This window comes from Delphinapterus leucas, chromosome 6, assembly GCF_059928025.1.
Source record: "Delphinapterus leucas isolate spDelLeu-1000000601 "Yukka" chromosome 6, BTC_Dleu_Yukka2, whole genome shotgun sequence".
Classification (NCBI taxonomy): Eukaryota; Metazoa; Chordata; class Mammalia; order Artiodactyla; family Monodontidae; genus Delphinapterus; species Delphinapterus leucas.
In genome coordinates this window covers 18,459,040-18,477,344 of record NC_143134.1, presented here as the reverse complement: position 1 = coordinate 18,477,344, position 18,305 = coordinate 18,459,040, and the positions used below count along the sequence as shown (strand labels likewise).

Here is an 18,305-nt window from a genome sequence, read left to right as displayed (position 1 = left end):
CCCACAACTCCACAGAACCCAGTCCGCCAAGCGAAGCTCATGTGGATATCTGAGTTTGATTCATAAAGGGAACCCCCTGAGTGAAGAGAATATCAAACTCTTTCTCTTGCTCTGGGGTCCCTACTCTGCAGACTGGAATCTATCTGGACACGTGCCTACGGTCTGTAAGTGGAGAGGACAGTAGCGACCGCCAGGCTGGCCCACACCCTGCTCTCTGCAGGAAGAGCCCTGCCCGCGTTCCGTCTCTGGTCTGGGAGACCCAAGCTGAAGGGAAACACCAAACGCTGTTCCCCACCGAACACCTGGAGGATGAGTGGAGGGTTTCCTGACTTGATAGCTTGTCCCAAGTCCTGGCCCACTAAGTCCTGGGCACGAGTTTTTCCTCATACCTCCTATAGCAGGGACTCCCGATGTTCTTTTTTCCCTGCTGCCCCAGATTTGGGGTCAGAGGTTCTCCCTTTTTATACAGAGAAGCAGAGAGGAGTCCCTTCCACCAAAGCCTCGACGAGCAGCATCACCGTAACTAACAGAGGAGGAAGCTGATGCATGGAACTCAGGGCAGGAGACTGGTCCTTTCCAGCTGGGTAGCCTCCTTGCTCTCTCCCAGATCAAAGGGTTCAGTCATCTCACCAACACGTTTCCCAGAGCATCAGTGGCTCTAATCCCTGCTCGGAGCTTCCTGCCTAGCTGCAGGGCCAGACCCCAGAAGCCACCTCCTCATTCCCAGACCTGCTCTGCTGACCCTGCCCATTACCCAGGCCACTCCTGGGACCGACCATGAGGCCCTCATCCACCCTCCTGCAGCAGGATCGCAGGTCTGCTCCAGACCTGACCAGGCCCCTCAGTAAAGAGGGTGGGGCTGAGGCACAGAAGAGGTCAGATGGTGGAGAAGAACAAGACATTGTGTCTGGACGAAGGAGCTTTGCATTTTCTGGAGATATCTCTAGCAACAACTTCCTCACGCGCAGTTGTAGGCTACAGATGTCACCACCATTTGGTGTGTGGAGTTACTTTTAGGTAATCGTCACACAGTCTTTAGGCTTTTCTTTTTCCTTTTTTGCTGCACCGCGTGGCATGCGGGATCTTAGTAGTTCCCTGACCAGGGATTGAACCCATGCCCACTGCAGTGGAAGCACAGGGTCTTAATCACTGGACCGCCAGGGAAGTCCCTGGGCTTTTCTAACCATCACAAATGATGGAGAAGCCTAGAATTTCCCAGCTGGCAGAGACTTGGAGATCATCATAGCCCAAACTCTTCATGTGATACACAAGGGAACAGAGGCCCAGAGAGGCGCTGTGTTTGCCTAAGGTCATCCCACAGTCAGCAGCAGAAGAGCTGGGACTGACCTTGAGACTTCACATTAGAACCAGTTCTCCATCCATATCTTCCTTTCTCTCCAAGTCCGTCATTCTTTTTTTTTTTGGCCACGTTGCGTGGCTTGTGGGATCTTAGTTCCCTGACCAGGGATTGAACCTGGGCCACAGCAGTGAAAGCACCAAGTCCTAACCACTGGACTACCAGAGAATTCCCTGAGTCCTTCATTCTTCATGGGATCTCTGGGCTGGGGTCCACTAAGTCGGCTTCACGACTTTGATGCAAGATGTCTTTGGATGGAGGAGTCCCCTTAAAAACAAATGACTTTAACCCTTGAATAGTAATACTTCTACCCTAAATGCACAGAAACAATTTGGCTTCTCCTAAGTCTTCTGGGAGTTCCAAGATGGCAGGAATACCCTTGTGAAGCACAGCTACTGCTGAGTTTGTAGATGAAAATGAAGATGTTGCTGTTTCCAGCTGGGGAAAGGATAAACCTGTCTTAGCTTTCGAGAGAAGTGGTAATATCCCATTGACATTCAATGTGATTCTACTTCCTGTGCACAGATGTGGGGGACTGAATATGCATTATCTTTGTTAATTCTCTATACAATGTGTGTATTTCTTTTTTCTGTTACTCATTTACTTATCCATCCAGATGCACTTATGGAATCCCTACGATATTCCAGAATTGTACTAGATGCTAAGGACGCAAGGACAAATAAGTATTGTCTACCCTTGAGGCACTCCAATGAACTAACAGCCTAAAATGGATAAAACCACAGAATGTCAGAGCTGGTAGAGACCTCAGGGACTTCCCAGTCCAAACCCCTCATCTAGAAATGAGGAAACTGATGTTCAGAGCTGGGATGCCAGACCCCTCTCTTTCTAGACCACTGCTCCTTCATTGGCATTTTCAGTACCCTCAATACTTAACATTATGCTTGGCCGGCTGAAAAAGCTAAGTCAATGTTTGATGACTAGGCGGGATGAAGGGCAGATGGGTGGATGGATACGTGACTTTGTCAGGGGATCCGATCAGAATCCCCAGCTGAGTACCGCATGGTTCCTGTATCTCTCTGGTTCTAGGTGCCTGGCTGTTCAGAATGGGTGCAGTGTCTACCCACTGAGCCCACCACACCAGAATGAAGACCGTGACGGGGGGCCCTGACCCCAGGTTGTATCTATTTGTGCTGCTTTTCTGTAGATCATTCTAGACTCCCTGTTACTGGTTGATTTCTAAACATGGATTGACCCAGTCATGGGGACACAGGGGGTTGGAAACTGCTTCTTCTCTGGACACAAAAATGCTACAAGGCAATTCCAAACTGCCCCTGCTAAGTGCCACCAGAGGGGATCTGGGGTGGGCAGTGTGGGGTAGGCAGGAGGGCGGTGAGCCAGGAGGAGGGCACTGGCAGGGGCCAGGCAGGGCACGCTGCCAGTGTTCTTCTTAAGCCTTAGAGGCACTAGGACACTCTTTTCCTCCTTTCTTCACCTGTCACACTCACTTCTCAGGGTGCTTGAGGGGATCAGTGACAAAGACCCTCTCCTTGACCAAACCCACAGTTTCTAACAGCTCCAAGCTGCATCCCTAGGATGACCCTAGCCCCCCCTTAAACTGCCTGCCTGAGAACACTCAAGGCTGCTAAAGGAATTTACTGTTTGTTCCAGCCACCATCTGAAGTCAGCACCCTGTCTCCCAGCCTCTGTGGGAGGGGAGGGGCTTAACTTGAATCAGTCCCAGTTAGCAACCCAGATGGGTTTCTCAGGGACCAACCCCCTCCTGCTTTTAGTAATTTTTCACTTCCCTGACTCCACTGAGTCCCCACTCACCCCTCACTCCCTCACTCTCCCATGAAAATGCCCAGTCACCTCTGTATGAATCAAAGTTGAACTCAATTCCCCTTGACCTCATTGCCCCACTACATATAGTATATTACTGATTAAGATCTGTCCTGACCACTTTAGCACCCAGCTTTGCTTATCTTTGACATCAGGTGTGATAAGACTGGCATTAGATAAGCTAGTCAACATGTATGCCATGCTCACAGCCCGTGGGCACTTCCTTTCCCATGTGTAAGGCCATGAGTGATGGATGGGTCTGGCTCAGGAGTTCGGTCCAAACCACTAGAATGATGTAGCAGGATCACCCAGACCCTCTCAGGAAGCTGAGTGGGGGGAATATGCAGAGAGCTGAGAAGCAGCAGAAGCAAAAAGAGGCAGGGACAGTGGAATTAACAAGCCGTGTTGGACATGAGACACTAGAGTGAAGACATGAACCCCAGTCCTGAAGCCCCCAGAACTGCCTGGGATTCTGAAAGAACTTCCCCTTCCAGGCTCTGCAAAGCCCACTTGTATTATGAGCCCCAGTCTTCCAAAGTCTTCCCAGGTGTCCTTACCATATGACCCCATTACGTGAAGTGACCCAGTGAGTCTCTGGTCCTTGCTACCAAAAGTGCCCAAAGAGAGCACCTGTGAATCCCACACACCCATCTGAAAGCTGCTTAGCTACTTGCCTCTTCTGCGCTCGGTGGATTGGGGAATTCGGATGGAGGAAAACATGGTGGTGGGGATCCCTGTGGGAGGCACCAGGGGAGAGGGGAATGAGGCTGGCTCTGGACTCAGGAACAGGGTCTAAATCCTGGCTCCACTATACGACCAGATAGGACCTCTCTACACTTACCCTCTTCTTAAAATGGGTAAAATGGTGATGGTGGGAGCAGTCGCACATGTCAAAGACTTGGCACACCACGGGCACACATTACTGTGAGCTCCAACCCCGGTCAGCCAGCACTTCGCCCAGAAACATGTGCGTCAGCTCTGAGACGTCTTCATGAGTTGCTGAGTTTGGCTCGGATACCAGTAGCCCCATCAGGGGTGTATCCTTGCAAGTCTCGTTGCAAAGCCAGCCTGCTGCCTGGGGAGCGGGAGCAAGGGGGGGGGGCTCATCCCTCCAATTGGATTAATCTCCTCCTAACTTCCTCTGCTCTCCCCAGGGCTCAGTTCCTGGCTTCTTAGCATATTAGGGGAGGGGGACAGGGGCGTCAGCAGAAGACTGGCTCCTGCTGTCAGCAAGTTTCTGCTCACTAATGCAAGCTGGATGTGATTCGTTAAGCAAGGCCACTCCGGAATGGTCCAGGAATGTGAAGCCAGGGCTGAGGCCACTCTGGGGCTCCCAGCACATATCTAATATGTGGGGATTCTTTTCGAAAAAACAAGTATCTTTGCTCTCTTTGCCTTGTAAATGTAGATGTAGGAAAAGCAAGGTCTTAGACAAAGCAGGCTGGGTCTGCTCCAGATTCCCCTGCTTTGGCGTTGAATGCCTGAGCCCCAGAGCTGGAAGGGACGCTGGATGTTGGCCTTGAATCCCCCCTCCCACTTCAAATACAGGATTCCTCTCCACTCTGTATCAGGCCTGACAGCTGCTCATTCTGCCTCTGGGGATGGAAGGGAACTTGACAGTATCTCTTGGGAATCCATTCCAGGATTTAAAAACCAACATCTGCTTTCACTCACAGGGCGCTGGCGTCTCTGGAGGGCTCCAGTGTTTTTTTCATCCAATTACTTCCTACCTTACTTTACTCTATTTGCTTTGGGTTTCAGGGTTATAATTGGGGGCCGAGATGCAGAATATCTTCCTCTTTCTCCAGCATCTGGTGGGAGCACAGCCGAGGGAGTGGCTGCATTATTCAGCCTCTCAGTGGGTCCGGGAGGACAGCTTAATGATCAGTAGCTACCATCTCGGAACTGGTTTCCAGGGCTGGGGCAGCCTTAGAACTACCCACTGCCTATGGGGCTTGTCTGCACCTGGCTCAAACCCAGCACAACAAAGGCAGGTCCTGGGTGCTGCCCGGGAGAGATTTCAAGTCAAGGGTGGACGGTGAAGGGAACTCATATACACTCAGTCCCCACGACATGCCAGGCCCCGTGCAGAGTTCTCATGCCCACCCTCGCTCATTTACTGTTCACAACAGCTCCGTGAGTTAGGCATTATGACCCTCACTTAACTGAGGAGAAATGGGCCCACAGAAGTCAAATAACTTCCCTAAGGTCACACAGCTGCTCCGAGGTGGAGCCAGGGAGAGCAAAGGCCTTTCATTTTCAAACCACAGAGCCAACTGTCAGGCTGAACACTTCGGACAAATATTTAATAACAGCCCACGCCATATGTAAAGTACCTTTCATCTATCTCCCAGCAGCCCCCTGGGTCTGTAGGAATTCGCGTCTTTAGGAGTAAGGGAAAGAGCCTGGGACTTAAAGCAGTGGTTCTTGGCTCTGGGCTTCATGTAAGAATCACCGGGGTGCTTCAAAATCTACCAGCGGGGAATCGGGGGAGGGACATTTTTGAACAGTTGGCAGGTAGTGGAAATGCCCAGTCAGGGCTAGAAGCACCGTTGGAGAGGATGGATCTGGGATCAAGCCTGGGCTACACGACTTCACAGTAGTCAGGTCACCTCCTCCAGGAGGGCCTCCCTGACCTGTGGCCCCCATATGCGCTTCCCACAGATGAGAAATAGTCCAGCACTGCTCCCTTGGCCAGCCCACATGCCCCACCACTGGAAGCTCCCAGGAAGTGACAGTCATTCAGCATCCTTGTGGTTCCCAGTCGCAGTCCCACTTGCAGGCAGAGACCTAGCACATTGCCATCAACAAACGGTACTAAATGAGTGAGTGGATGAATGAATGGTTGAGGGGCTCTAGGAACAGAACTGATCCCTAAATACCCCAGAACCTGCTTGGTTGTGCATCAGGAGGGCCCAAAAGCCCAGGGAACTTTGCTTCTCAAGAGAAGAGAGGGGGAGGAACCCAGCATAATACTGAAACCTCATAGCTCCTTTAGGTGTATTTATCTTGCCTTCTAGGCCCTGCCAAAGCAAAACAAGTCGAAAGAAAGGAGGTTGTGGGGAATAGAAATAAACACATGGGGCTGGGAAAATAGGCTCTGATTCTCTGCAGCTGCAGAGTAGAGACCTGGTGATAATCTAGACCAGCTGCCCTTTAAGGAAGTTGAACTTTTCTTCTCCTGTGAAGAAAGAACTCCCCATGCCCCCAGCCAGCCTGCAGCGCAAGGGCTCTGTGCCTGCCTAGACGGGGCACTGCTCTTTCCCCTGACATCCACAGGAGATGTGGTCTGTATGGGAAGGACAGGAGTCATCCCACAAGCCTAAGGAATTTCCGGTCAGGCAGGAAAAGCGATGCTGGAGGGCATCGCTTTTAAAATGTGGTCAGGCCTGCGGGTGCACTCTATAAAATGCTATTTCCTAATGGCAATCCGCTCTAAATATGGTGATTTATGCCTCTTCAAAGAACTTTTGTTAGCTGGTCTTATTTGATCTTGGCAGTCCTCCTCTAGGGTGGTGGGTGTGATACCCATTTTACAGATGAGAAAGCGGAGACTCAGAGAAGGAAAGTGACTTTCTTAAGGTCACAGGATAAAGTGGCCACATCTGGGTCTCCAGCCCCACAGGCCACTGTGCTGTGTCTTTCATTGGGGGTCACATGGGGGTACTCGGGACTTTACTGGACAGAAGGAATAGCAGAAGTATCTCCCAATTATCACTGTACTTTTTATGCTGGATTTTTTTCTTAACTGTTGACTCTCCCACTGGTCTCCCCATGCATATTCCTTGGAAACCAGGAGTTTGTCTTGGCTGACTTTGTTCCTCTAATGCCCTAGCCGTGGTCGCCTGGCTCCTAGCAGGTGTTCAATGAAAATGTGTCTGATCAAATAATAAACGAAGCACTTTCCCTGCCCAGTCCTGAAGCAGAGGCTCACCCCATCACAGTGGGAGGATGTCGCTAATGCCCAGAAGCTCTGCTTGGAGCTGGATTTGTAGGAATTTACTGGGCGGCCTGGGTGGACAGGTGAGTCCTTTGCCTTGCTTTTGCTCCTGGGCCTCTCAAAGGGCAGGGAGGGGTCATAGGGGGTCAACAGGCCTTTAGGACTAGAAAGAAATGCTGTAGAGCCGGGAGAAAGGCCACGATCCTGAACCCTCATTTTGTCACGGGTAGAGCTGAGAGGAGGTGCTGATGTTTCCAGAGCATCCCTCTAAAGCCTTCACGGACCATTGCCTTAGCTCTAGGGCTCATGACCAAGACTAGTGGCCTTTCCTAAGAAGGCTCTTTCACACCCTTTGGCTTCGTTCACCGTGTCCCCGCCCTTCCCTGTTTCCTCTCTCTTGGTACTGCTCTCTTCCAAGTTCAAGGTCTGAGACTCCTGGCTGGGATGCTTCCCCATCTGCATATTCTAAACCCTTGAAGACATACCTGCTTGTATACTGGGTCCACCACTTTCTAGCTCTCTGACCTTGGGCAAGTAATTTAACCTCTCAGAGTAGTTTCCTCGTCTGTTTAAATGGGATAATGACACATACTTTAAAGAGTTCTGAAATATAAGGAGCTCAGGGACTGGGGTGGTCAGTTCTCAGTAAATAGTACTGAGCTCAGTATAATTCCCAAGGATGGTGCTGGCCACTGCAGCAAAGGACTCGCCCAGCCTTTGAGTCGGTGAAGCATCAGCCGTGAGCTCCCCCGACCATAGCATCCACAAGACCTCCCGGGATGTCCACAGGCTTTGCCTACTCTTTGTTCCATCAGAATTCCACAATGGCACTCTTTAGAAGAGCGGCTGAAATCCAGCGCTAGGGGAAGTAAGTCCATCTAGACCACTGTTTCCAAGTACACCCCGAGGGGCTTTTCGACAGGCAAAGGACTCGAGAGGAAGTGGAGCTATGAAGTTAATGCAGTGGCAGCTAACTCTGATCCAGTTACATCAAAAAGACACGGCAGCGGGGACCTCCTGGATTTAATCTAGTGCCTGCAGCACGTTTACCACGCAACCTAAAATGAGTGAGTGCAGGGTCACGGGGATTACAAACAATTCCTGAGCTGGTTGAGTTGCTTTCTCAATAAACAGTTCAATCATTCCTGGTTTTAACGTACGTCTCAAAACTTTCCTCGTACAAAACCCACATCAAAGGCCAAAGCTTCAATTCTTCAGTGGTTCCAAGGCGTTGTTTTTGTAGAAAATGCCTCTCTCACCCTCGATCTGAGGTTTGTATTCCTACAAGTTTTCTTTAGGGCAGATCCCAGAAACCGACGCCTGTTGGCCAGGGAGTTGAGGATGTTGTGGTCCTGCGGGCTCCAGGGGGGATGGGCTGAGCAGTGCCAGCTGAGTGTGGGGCATGAGAGACGCGCAGACGGTGCTGACACGCTCCCTGGATCACTCATCATAAAAAGAACAGGTGCTTAGGGGACAGACTGGTTACCTCCACCTACAAGAGTAATACCCACCAGCCTAACAGTTAAAAGCAGCAGACCTCTCCAAGTGCCGCTCCAGCGCTTGGACACTCACTTTCGACATAAACGCCAAACACTGGCTTGTTCATTTTTCTCCCCCTGGCCCTCAGCGGGCTCCTGCGTCTGTTCACTCAGCATCTATGTATCTAGAGTACAAATACTAGCGGGCCTGTTAAGGACCTCCTAGCATCCTCTGCTACTCGGGGACAGCGTGGATTCTCCAATGGGGGCTGCGTTGCTCCGGGGCCCAAGCTGCAGCTCTTTGCTCTCCGTTTTACAAGCCGGGGAGTGTCCGTGGATCTTAGACAGCACACCTCCCCTACCACATTCTCCCACTTCGCCCCCTGGCTTCTTAAAGGAGCCAGCCCTTGTGTTTTTCCAGGCCTTCCTGGATCTATTTGAAGCCATCGAACCCAAGGGCGGCTTGGGTTCAACGGAACTGAGCTGCTTTCTGGGCAGAGCGATTTGAAGCTCTCCTGGAAGGGGTCACTAGGAAGCTTTCAGGAAAAGTCACTGGATTGGTTTTTGGAAGGCTTAAGGTAGGCTCTTGGCAAAGCGGAGCCCGATCCCATCCTTCGCACAGAACGGGAGAGAAAAGAGGAAATTGTGGCTGGAGAGGCTCAGCGAGTGGCCTCAGGGCCACACGGCCGGGTCTGGAGGGGACTCAGATCTCAGCACTGCTGTTCCACAGCCCGCCCGTCCCCTCTTCTTCTCAGGAAACGGGGGTTTCTGAAAAACAGGCCTTTCTCAAAGCACAGCAGCTCAGCCAAGAGCAGGCGGAGAGGCAGCGGGGAGCCCGGCCCTGAACGAGGACCTTCCCGTCGGGGGGAAGGGCCAGCCTGCCAGGTGCAGGCTTTGGCTGAGGGGCTGAGGGCCATCAGGGATGCCTGGGGCTCCATTGTCACGGCCTGGGTCCTGGCTCTAGTCTGGTTCTCGGCTTGGCCGGTCACCTCCCACTGTTGCCATGTCACAGCCTGCTTAGAGCCCGTCCGGGTCGCCCAGAGACCAAGCCTGCATTCCTGCGCACAGATCCCTGAATACCCCTCTGGCCTTAGTTTTTGTTTCTTGCTCCGCAAACCTCTGCTGTACCAAACGCTTCGGGTTTATCAGACAGTGCTCTGCTGTTTCACGCGCAGTTCTCTTTCCCCGGAATTTCTTCACCTTCTCCAGGCACCGGTTGGACACCTACTTGCCCTTCAAGATTTGGGTCAGAGACACCTCATTGAGTGACTCCCTTTGTATAGTCGCCTCCTAAAATCCTCACCATGCTCTCCTAGGATTGTCACCTGCCAGCCTGGGAGCTCCTCAAGGTGAGGCCAGGCCTTCCTCATCTGGGCTCCCCAGCCTTCAGCCACAGCCTGATCTCCAGCGAAGCCTCCATGAATGTTTGCTAAGTAAGTGAATAACTGACGCTCTCTTGCCTAAACGTTTCCTTCCTGCCATACATGTACCTTTTCTCTACGACAAAAGTGAGGGCGGCCCCCTCACCTTCTCTTGCCTTGGCCCCCTTCCACAGCCAGCTCCGCGCTGTGCTGGCCCGGTTTCTGATCCGCGGGCTTCAGGCCCTGCCTGCTCAGCTTTCATCTGGTGCCCAGTGTTCCCCATTTTCCACATCCTTGTGCTCATTTCTCCATCTGGGGTGTCCCCCACTCTGCTCCAGCCAACACAGGAGACAGTGTTTGCTGTGGGACAATTTTTCTCAGTGAGTCTTGTGTGTCTGTGTATTTTCAGTCACCAGACATAAGCGCAGGGGGAGAAACATTTAAAAACCACTTTTCCATCTCCACCCACCCTGTGATGTTTGCATCTGTCAGAGATTCGCTATGTGAGGATAAAAGAAGGGACGAAGGAAGGCACAATCGCTTAGTCACAAAGAATGCGAAACGCCCACGAGGGGGGAGGCTTCACTGGCAGAGGCAGAGACCCCCATCCCTGGTTTGAAAACTTTAGTCTGGCCTATCCCAGAGCCACCAAGGCAGGGGAGGCAGTTAAGGCTTGGTGAAAGAAAGAGCGAACTCTGAGACGGGGAAAAGTCTCTCAAAAGTAACTGAGCGTCTAAAAAATACAGCAAACTAGTGAATATTAACAAACAAGAAGCAGTCTCAATGATATAGAGAACAAACTAGTGGTTGCCAGTGGGGAGAGGGAAGGGGGAGAGGCAATACAGGGATAGAGGGTGAAAAGGTATTAGGTATAAAATGGGCTACAGGGGACTTCCCTGGTGGCGCAGTGGTTGAGAATCCACCTGCCAATGCAGGGGACACGGGTTCGAGCTCTGGTCCGGGAAGATCCCACACGCTGTGGAGCCACTAAAAGCCTGTGTGCCACAACTACTGAGCCTGCGCTCTAGAGCCTGCAAGCCACAGCTACTGAGCCCGTGAGCCACAACTACTGAAGCCCACGCGCCTAGAGCGCGTGCTCCGCAACAAGAGAAGCCACCGCAATGAGAGGCCCGCGCAACTCAACAAAGAGTAGGCCCCGCTCGCCGCAACTAGAGAAAGCCTGCGTGCAGCAATGAAGACCCAACGCAGCCAAAAATAAATAAATAAATTTATAAAAAAAAAAATGGGCTACAGGGATGTATTGTACAGCACGGGGAACAGAGCCAATATTTTGTGATCACTGTAAATGGGGGATAACCTTTAAACATTGTGAATTGCTTTGTTTTACACCTATAACTTATATGTTTTATATCAACTATACTGCAATTAAAAAATAAATTTAAAAAAAGGGAGCATTGCTAAGGAAGAAATTAGCGCTTTCATATTAAACCCACTAAGGATGGTGGCCCATGAGGACCCCATGCTGACGCCCACGTCAAAGGTCAGAGAGAATAAAAGAGTAAAAGATAATCCAGGATGGTAGCAGGACTGGTGGCAGGCTCCAGGGTGGACAGACCCGATCTGCGTCCTGGCTCTGCCCCTGATGAATGCCGGTGGCTCTGGGCGGGTTCCTTATCCTCTACCCTCAGCCTCCTGATCTCTCGAACAGGGACATCATTATGCCTCCTGAATAGGAAGGACTGGAGAATTAAGTGAAATGTCAGGCACAGAGAATTTACTCCCCAGAGTACCAGATACAAGCTGGTGAGAAGTCTTGTGTGAGTGCTTAGCTTTTCTTGGAAGTGTGGTTTACTTTTAAACCATGCTGTTGCTGGGGCATTAAAGTTGTATAAGGAATAAGATGTACAGGCAGTTAATAAAGAAATATAATTATACATAAAAGGTCCAGTAGCTCTGTCTCTCAGGCCTGAAAGAATGCTATCTTCTGGTGCTCAAACAGGTCCCAGGGGGCACCCAGTGCCGCCAATTCTAGGGACAGGGATGGGCGGAAGGGATTCACGGACTCCAAAGGACTGTCTTTGCCTCCCTTATTCTCAAACAGAGATAGAAGGAATTTCGTGGCAGTCCAGTGGTTAGGACTCCACGCTTCCACTGCAGGGGGCACGAGTTCGATGTCTCGTGTCGGGTAATTAAGATCCTGCATGCCAAGCAGCGCACCCCCCTCCCCCAAAATGAGTACCTGTTAAAACAGAGATAGAGACATCTCAGTAGCAATGGAAAAAAAAAAAACTGTCTAGAAACCACCATCCTGATCATTTATTTTGAGCTTATACTGCATGCTGGGGTGCCCACTGGTTCCCCTCCCCGCCAAACACACACAAACCTACTTCCCTAAGTGTCGAAAACACACACAAGGTGTTAAACATTTTTTCAAGTTTTCTGAGATGCAACTGATAGCTATCAACAAGCACTGGCTTGGAATTTACCCCTGGGTCATTCTGCATACTTTTTTCCACGTGAAACCAAATTGAGGAAACGTATTTAAACAATCTGAATTTATATCCTGCTTGAAATTCACGCTGTGGGGCTTAAACAAGACTGGATCCTTTACCCACCCCTTAGCTGCAAAAATACTATTTATTTTTCTTGCAAATGGACCATATATGAGGGTAAAACAAATGTCTCTCTGTCTTGAGATGTGTATATGTAACTTTTTTTTTTTTTCCTGGCGAAACTCTCAAAAGCCAAACATCTAACAGAACGACTAATATCACCCTTGCCTGAAACAAACAACAACAACAAACCTTTACCTCATATATAGCACAGGGAACTCAATACTCTGTAATGGCCTATATGGGAAAAGAATCTAAAAAAGAGTGGATATATGTACATGTGTAACTGATTCACTTTGCTGTACCCCTGAAACTAACACAACGTTGTAAATTAACTAGACTCCAATAAAAATTAAAAACAAACAAACACCTTTACTTCTCATCAAGCAGAAATCAACAGCTCTGTATTCTGGCCCCAATTTGGCCATGACCTAGCTGGGGGACTGTGGGAATTCTCTCCAGCTCTCTGTTCAGAGGACCGTTCACTGGGCTCCAGGGTGGGAGAGGAGTTGGTTTGAAACACCATCCAAACCCTGTGACTCTAAAACCCTATGACTCCAGGCCAAAACATGGGTAAACAATTACAAGATCTTGTTCTGAAAAATAGTTTAATATTTACTTAAAACAGGGGTCCTGAGAAGTCTTTTCTGTAACGCCCTCTTCAAAGGAAAACCCCTAATTTCCAATTCTGACCTGAGGCGGGGGTCTTTGTTGTTTTTCTCATCAATCCCTTTAATGTAGTAACATCCCCACCTGCTGGAGCTTTAGGATTTCGCTGCTAAAGGTGGGAGGTGTTTGGTAAAGGTTCCAGGCCTTAGGTGCAAGCTGGGCTCCCAGAGGAGGATGCCTCCTCCACTATATCCTTTTTTGAAGGAGGGTGGAGCCCTGCGCTGAGAACTCCTTCTTCCCACCCATTGGATCTCACGTCGGGCTGCCCTGGGCCCAGGGAATGACTAAGAACCCCCCAGAAGCGGGCACTCAGCCTGGGTCAGAATTTCCGCACTTCTCTGAAAGATGATCCCTGGCTCCCTCTTCAGAACCTCAGTCCCAGGGATCCAGTGAAGGCCTCTGGGACCAGAGTTCCTTAGAAACCTAACCAGGAGTCTGACTACAGTGTGGGTTTGGCGTGAGCAGAGGCAGGCCAGAGGGTGGAGGCCATGGGAAGGCCCAGGTCTCAGCCCTGAATTGCTTCAGCGGCCCCCCTTCAGCCTTAGGCCCTTCCATCCATATCTCCAAGTGGAGGCATCTCTAGGGGGTTTAAGGAGCCCAACCCTCCTCTTCAAGACCAGGGGCCTGAGCTCTCATTCCAGAATCAGAGAAGGTCGAGGCCTGGGTTTTCCGTCCAGCCTCTGCCTTGGGTGTCTCCTCTCCCCATTCCAGGTCTCTGAGAATGGGAGATGGATGGATGGCCGTCCAGCCTGGTGGTTCTGCGATCCCCATATGTGTCCCTCGTGCCTCCCACGCTGTGTACGGCCGCCCGTCGATGGGGCCGTCCCTGTCCCCACTTTCCAGCTCCATCACCAATGGAGACATTTTGGGGTCTTGTGAGGGGGCTGTTACAGCATCTTCAGGGCAGTCCCCGAGGAGGGGCCATCCAGAGCTGACACGGGCCTCTTGCGGTGCAGTCAATAGGCTCCAGGGTCAAGTGGATTAGCTGCCCTTCCCCAGGCTCCCCACCCGTGCCTGGGGGAGCGCCCCCAGGTGGCTCAGCTCCCACCCCCAGCATCCCCCACCCCCCCAGCCACGCACACACAGTGCCCCTAGCCTCAGAGCCCAATCCCAGTGCAAAGCCCACCCAGCTGAGCCCACAGAGGCAAGGTAAACAGTGACGCGAGCATCCCTGGGGTGAATGGTGACTAACAACCATCACCTCTCCCAGGCTCGGCTAGCTCAGACCACACCATCCTCTCGAGTCAGCTGGGGAACAGCTGTCAAAGAGTCCTGACAAGCACCCCTGGGTACGCGGGCAGTGTTTCTGATTCCCCTCTCAGAGGTTACCTTTCCACAGTCCCTCCCTTCCTGCCACCCCATCAGGAGTTATTTATTTCACACAGCTAAATGCCACGGTCCTTCTCGGCTGCCTTGGCAGCATCCAGGAGACAGAGTACTGGTGCCCAGCCCTTAGATAAACGTGAGTCAGACCTATCACAGACATCCTAGGTCAGATCTAGCCCCCTTCCTTTGCCTTCAAAATTTTCTTTTGGCTCCTGCAGCGTCCAGCAGATCTCATCTAGCCGGGTCGCTCCCAGTTAAGCCCTTGGCTATCCTTGGAAGGGACTCTCCATAATGCTAGACAGACTGCGAAGCACATAGACTGCTTTGTGGACTACAGCATCTAAGGTAAGGTGGGCATGTGGAGTCCAGGGTAGACACAGGCGTACCTCCTCCTCAGGTACACCCATCACTTTAGAGCGACAGAGAGCTGTCACCTACACTTTTCCTGTTTGATCCTTAATCACTGCCCCGGGAAAGCAAAGGGTAGAGGAAGTAGGAGGCAAGTTAAAGTTTCAGGGACCTTGGAGAAGGGCATTATTCAACAGCAAGGTCTCCTGGTCCTGCATGGCTGGGATGGAAATGTCATTTTAAGGACCCACTGAAACCGAAGATCAGCCTTCGAGAAGCCCTCAATCTGGGTCCAAAGTGTGCATCCACAGTGGTATCTGTCCCTTTCCCCAGGCCCAGCCTTCTTAGGCAGCCCCACACCAGGGCCCAGATGCCCTAGAAGTGGGTAAACTGCTTGAGCCTTCACCCAAGTGGCAGCATTTCAGAGCCCAACAGATACTATATGGTGGTATTTTTTTGAATCTTGGCTAGGAGACTCTATTCACTGAAACTTGGCTGGGAGGCTCACTCTTTTCTGGCATTCTCTCCAAGGTTCTACATGTAGACCTTTGTGGGAGAAATAAACCCTGGAAAAGAGTGTCATAACTAGATAAGCTGGCTTCCCTTGTAAACATTTTAGGAAGGACCCTCATTGGAAAGATGCCCATTCCTGGCCTCGGTGGTCTTCCAGATAATGAGATTTCCAGCATCACTGCTCAGTTAGTGGCAGAGGAGGAAAACAAACAGGATTCTGCTTCGCCTCTACACCTTTCCCCATGAGGTCCTGCTGAATTTTAACAAGGTCAGTAACTGAATTTTAGCAAGCATCTCCAATGATGTAAGTCTGTCTAAATTGGTGTATTACATAGGAGGATAATAACAAACACTTACTGAGTCCTAACCACATGTCCTAACCACCTGTTACATGGATTAACTCATTTAATTCTCTACAATGACTCTATGACATAAGAATGCTCCTTCTCCCCATTCTGTAGATGAGAAAACTGAGGCACACATTACATAGTGAGGCGGCCGGAAGGGAGCCCATGCAGTCTGCCTCCAGTTCCTCCCACACAACCACTGGGTTTATACCATGTCTGGAAATGTGGCCTGTGCCCCTGGGGTATAATTCTCTCTTGCTGGATCAACTGAGCCCTGGAGTGGACAGGGAGCTCCTTTGACACTGGAGCCCCAGCCTCCAGCCACCGAAACTTGGGTTGCTTGGGCAACAGCTACACCTGTGCTGACACAGAATCCAGTGACCCCAACAGAATTTCCTTACTGGCATCCCCTGTTCTGTCTCCTTTCTCTCCTTTCTCTCCTTTTGGGCCTCGGTCACCTGAAACAGAGGAGGAAAACGGGCATTAGAAATGGAAATAAATCCTAATTGTAAATAAAGTCTTACCTGCAGGAAACATTAACCCAAGACCAGAGAAATCCTCAGGGAGGAGCCCGCAGCCCTGGAGGGCATGCATGGCTGAAAGGGTAAGAGCTTGGGCCAATTATGTTGCCTACTCTGGTCCCCCTTGGAAGCAGGGTGGGTGGGCACCAAGCAGAGAAGTTTCATTCCCTCCTAACTAAAGCACAGAGGAGCAGCGCAGCACAGGCTAAAGGAGTACATGGTATCCCACAGGAAGAAGACAAAGCAAAGATATTCCTATTAAACAGCCAAAGTTTCAGAAGTCCAAATCCAAGGTTGTTCTAATAAGCACGGAAAGAGAAAAGGGGGGGAAGGTCTTCAGTTACAAAGGGAGACACATAGGTTCTATGTCAGGCAGATTTATCAGTGGAGGAGGCTATAAAACACGGGGGAGAGTTTCCAGGGAATTGTGGAATTTCCTTCCCAGGATATGGTTAAAACAACACAGCCTCTTTCTCAGCTAGCATCCCACTCTACAAAGAAGTAGAAGGGTCCTGACACCACTCAAGGGGACATTAAAATGACCAGGGAATTCCATCCAATTGCCTCCAGAAAGATATCTGCAAATCAAAAGCTTATGGCATATTCTCTCATGAAAAAAAAGCAAGCCAGCAAGTTCCAGGGGAGGATGCCTCATGTGTTCCAAGTTTTGAAAAAAACAAAAGCAAACATATATGTAAATATGAATGTGCTTGGAAAAGGGTCTGGCAGGATGTGCTCCAAAGTGTTTACAGTAGTTATTCTGAAGAATAAGCCCTTAAGAGACCTAGGGGGAAGGCACTCACTGTTTACTTTATACTTTATACATTTCTGTATTGTTAAGTTGTTTTCAATAAGCATGTGCTGCCTTTGTAATGTGTTTTAAAATCGATTTTTTAAAATGTGGATCATAAAAGGAAGGAAAACCTCAGTCTGTTTAATCACCAACCAGAAAGTAGAATAAAAGTTCCCAGTGATCCCAGATTAAGAGGTCATCCTAGATGTGGGGTGGGAATGATTAATAGTACTTTTCTTTTTCTTAGTTTTCATTTTAACAAGTGAGAGAGCCTGGGGAAAGAGTATCCGAGTTCCTCTTTTTCTTCTGCAATGGTGCTAAGAGGTCTGGACACTCTTGAAATGAACGTGGAAAGATGGGACTGACTCTAAAGTGGGATTCCCTGAAAATGAACAAGATGACTATTAATGGGAAGGAAAAAAATTCAGAAGAAACACTATTGGCAATGGAAATCTGAGGATTGATTAAAGTTTTAAATATTTGGGGAATAAAAAGAATGTGAGGAACTGTGAGGAATCTGGCAGTACTGGGGGGAGAAGGCCATCCTGGGTCTGTGTTTCTCCTGCAAGCCTGCTCTCCTGACCTGGCTTCCTCTGGTTATATCACCGAGCTGCAACCAATAGTAACACTCCCTTGCATTTCTACAGCGCTTTGGAGTTTACCGTGTTTTCACTCATATACGTTCCACGTAATCCTCGTGACAGCCCTGTGAAATATGGTATCACGAGGCTTGTTAGTTTGGGAATGAGGAAACTGACACTTAATGGTAATTCCCTGGGCAGTCCGGTGGTTAGGACACGCGCTTCCACTGCAGGGGGTGCGAGTGCCATCCCTGGCTGGGGGAGCTAAGATCCGGCAAGCCCTGCGGTGCAGCCAAAAAGAAAAAAAAAAAAAGAAAAGAAAACTGATGCCTAATGAGATTAAGTGACTTGCTCAAGGTCACTCAGCTTGTCAGTGGAAGAACTAGAATTTGAACCCGGTCCACACTCCAGTGCCCACATTGGTGTGCAGGGGCTGGCGGTGAGCGAGGGTGAGCTGAGATGCGTTGTTACCTTTGAACCCACGCATGCCCATCGGTCCCATAGCTCCCAGCTTCCCTTCGTCGCCCTTGGGGCCGGGCAGTCCTGGGGTCCCTCTCTCCCCTGGCAGACCTGGGGAGACAAGAAAGTTTTGGAGCCTCAGACTCAGAACTGGAAGGGCCCCCAGAGGCCATCGTCTGGCTCAGCCACAGACCTCAACCATGCATCCTCCTGCTATCCCTGCTTCCTGATTCTTCCGA

At 50.4% G+C, this 18,305-nt stretch overlaps 1 protein-coding gene across 1 annotated transcript in view; it reads right to left on the bottom strand.

Annotated features, from left to right (window-relative positions):
- Window positions 1–18,305, bottom strand: part of SCARA5 (scavenger receptor class A member 5) — a 119,276-nt gene that overhangs the window by 19,882 nt on the left and 81,089 nt on the right. Inside the window, exons 6-7 of the mRNA XM_022594982.2 lie at window positions 18,079–18,177; window positions 16,114–16,170 (exon numbers count right to left, since the gene is read on the bottom strand). Of these exons, the coding sequence (XP_022450690.1) occupies window positions 16,114–16,170; window positions 18,079–18,177 (156 nt within the window). The remainder of the gene's footprint in view (window positions 1–16,113; window positions 16,171–18,078; window positions 18,178–18,305) is intronic.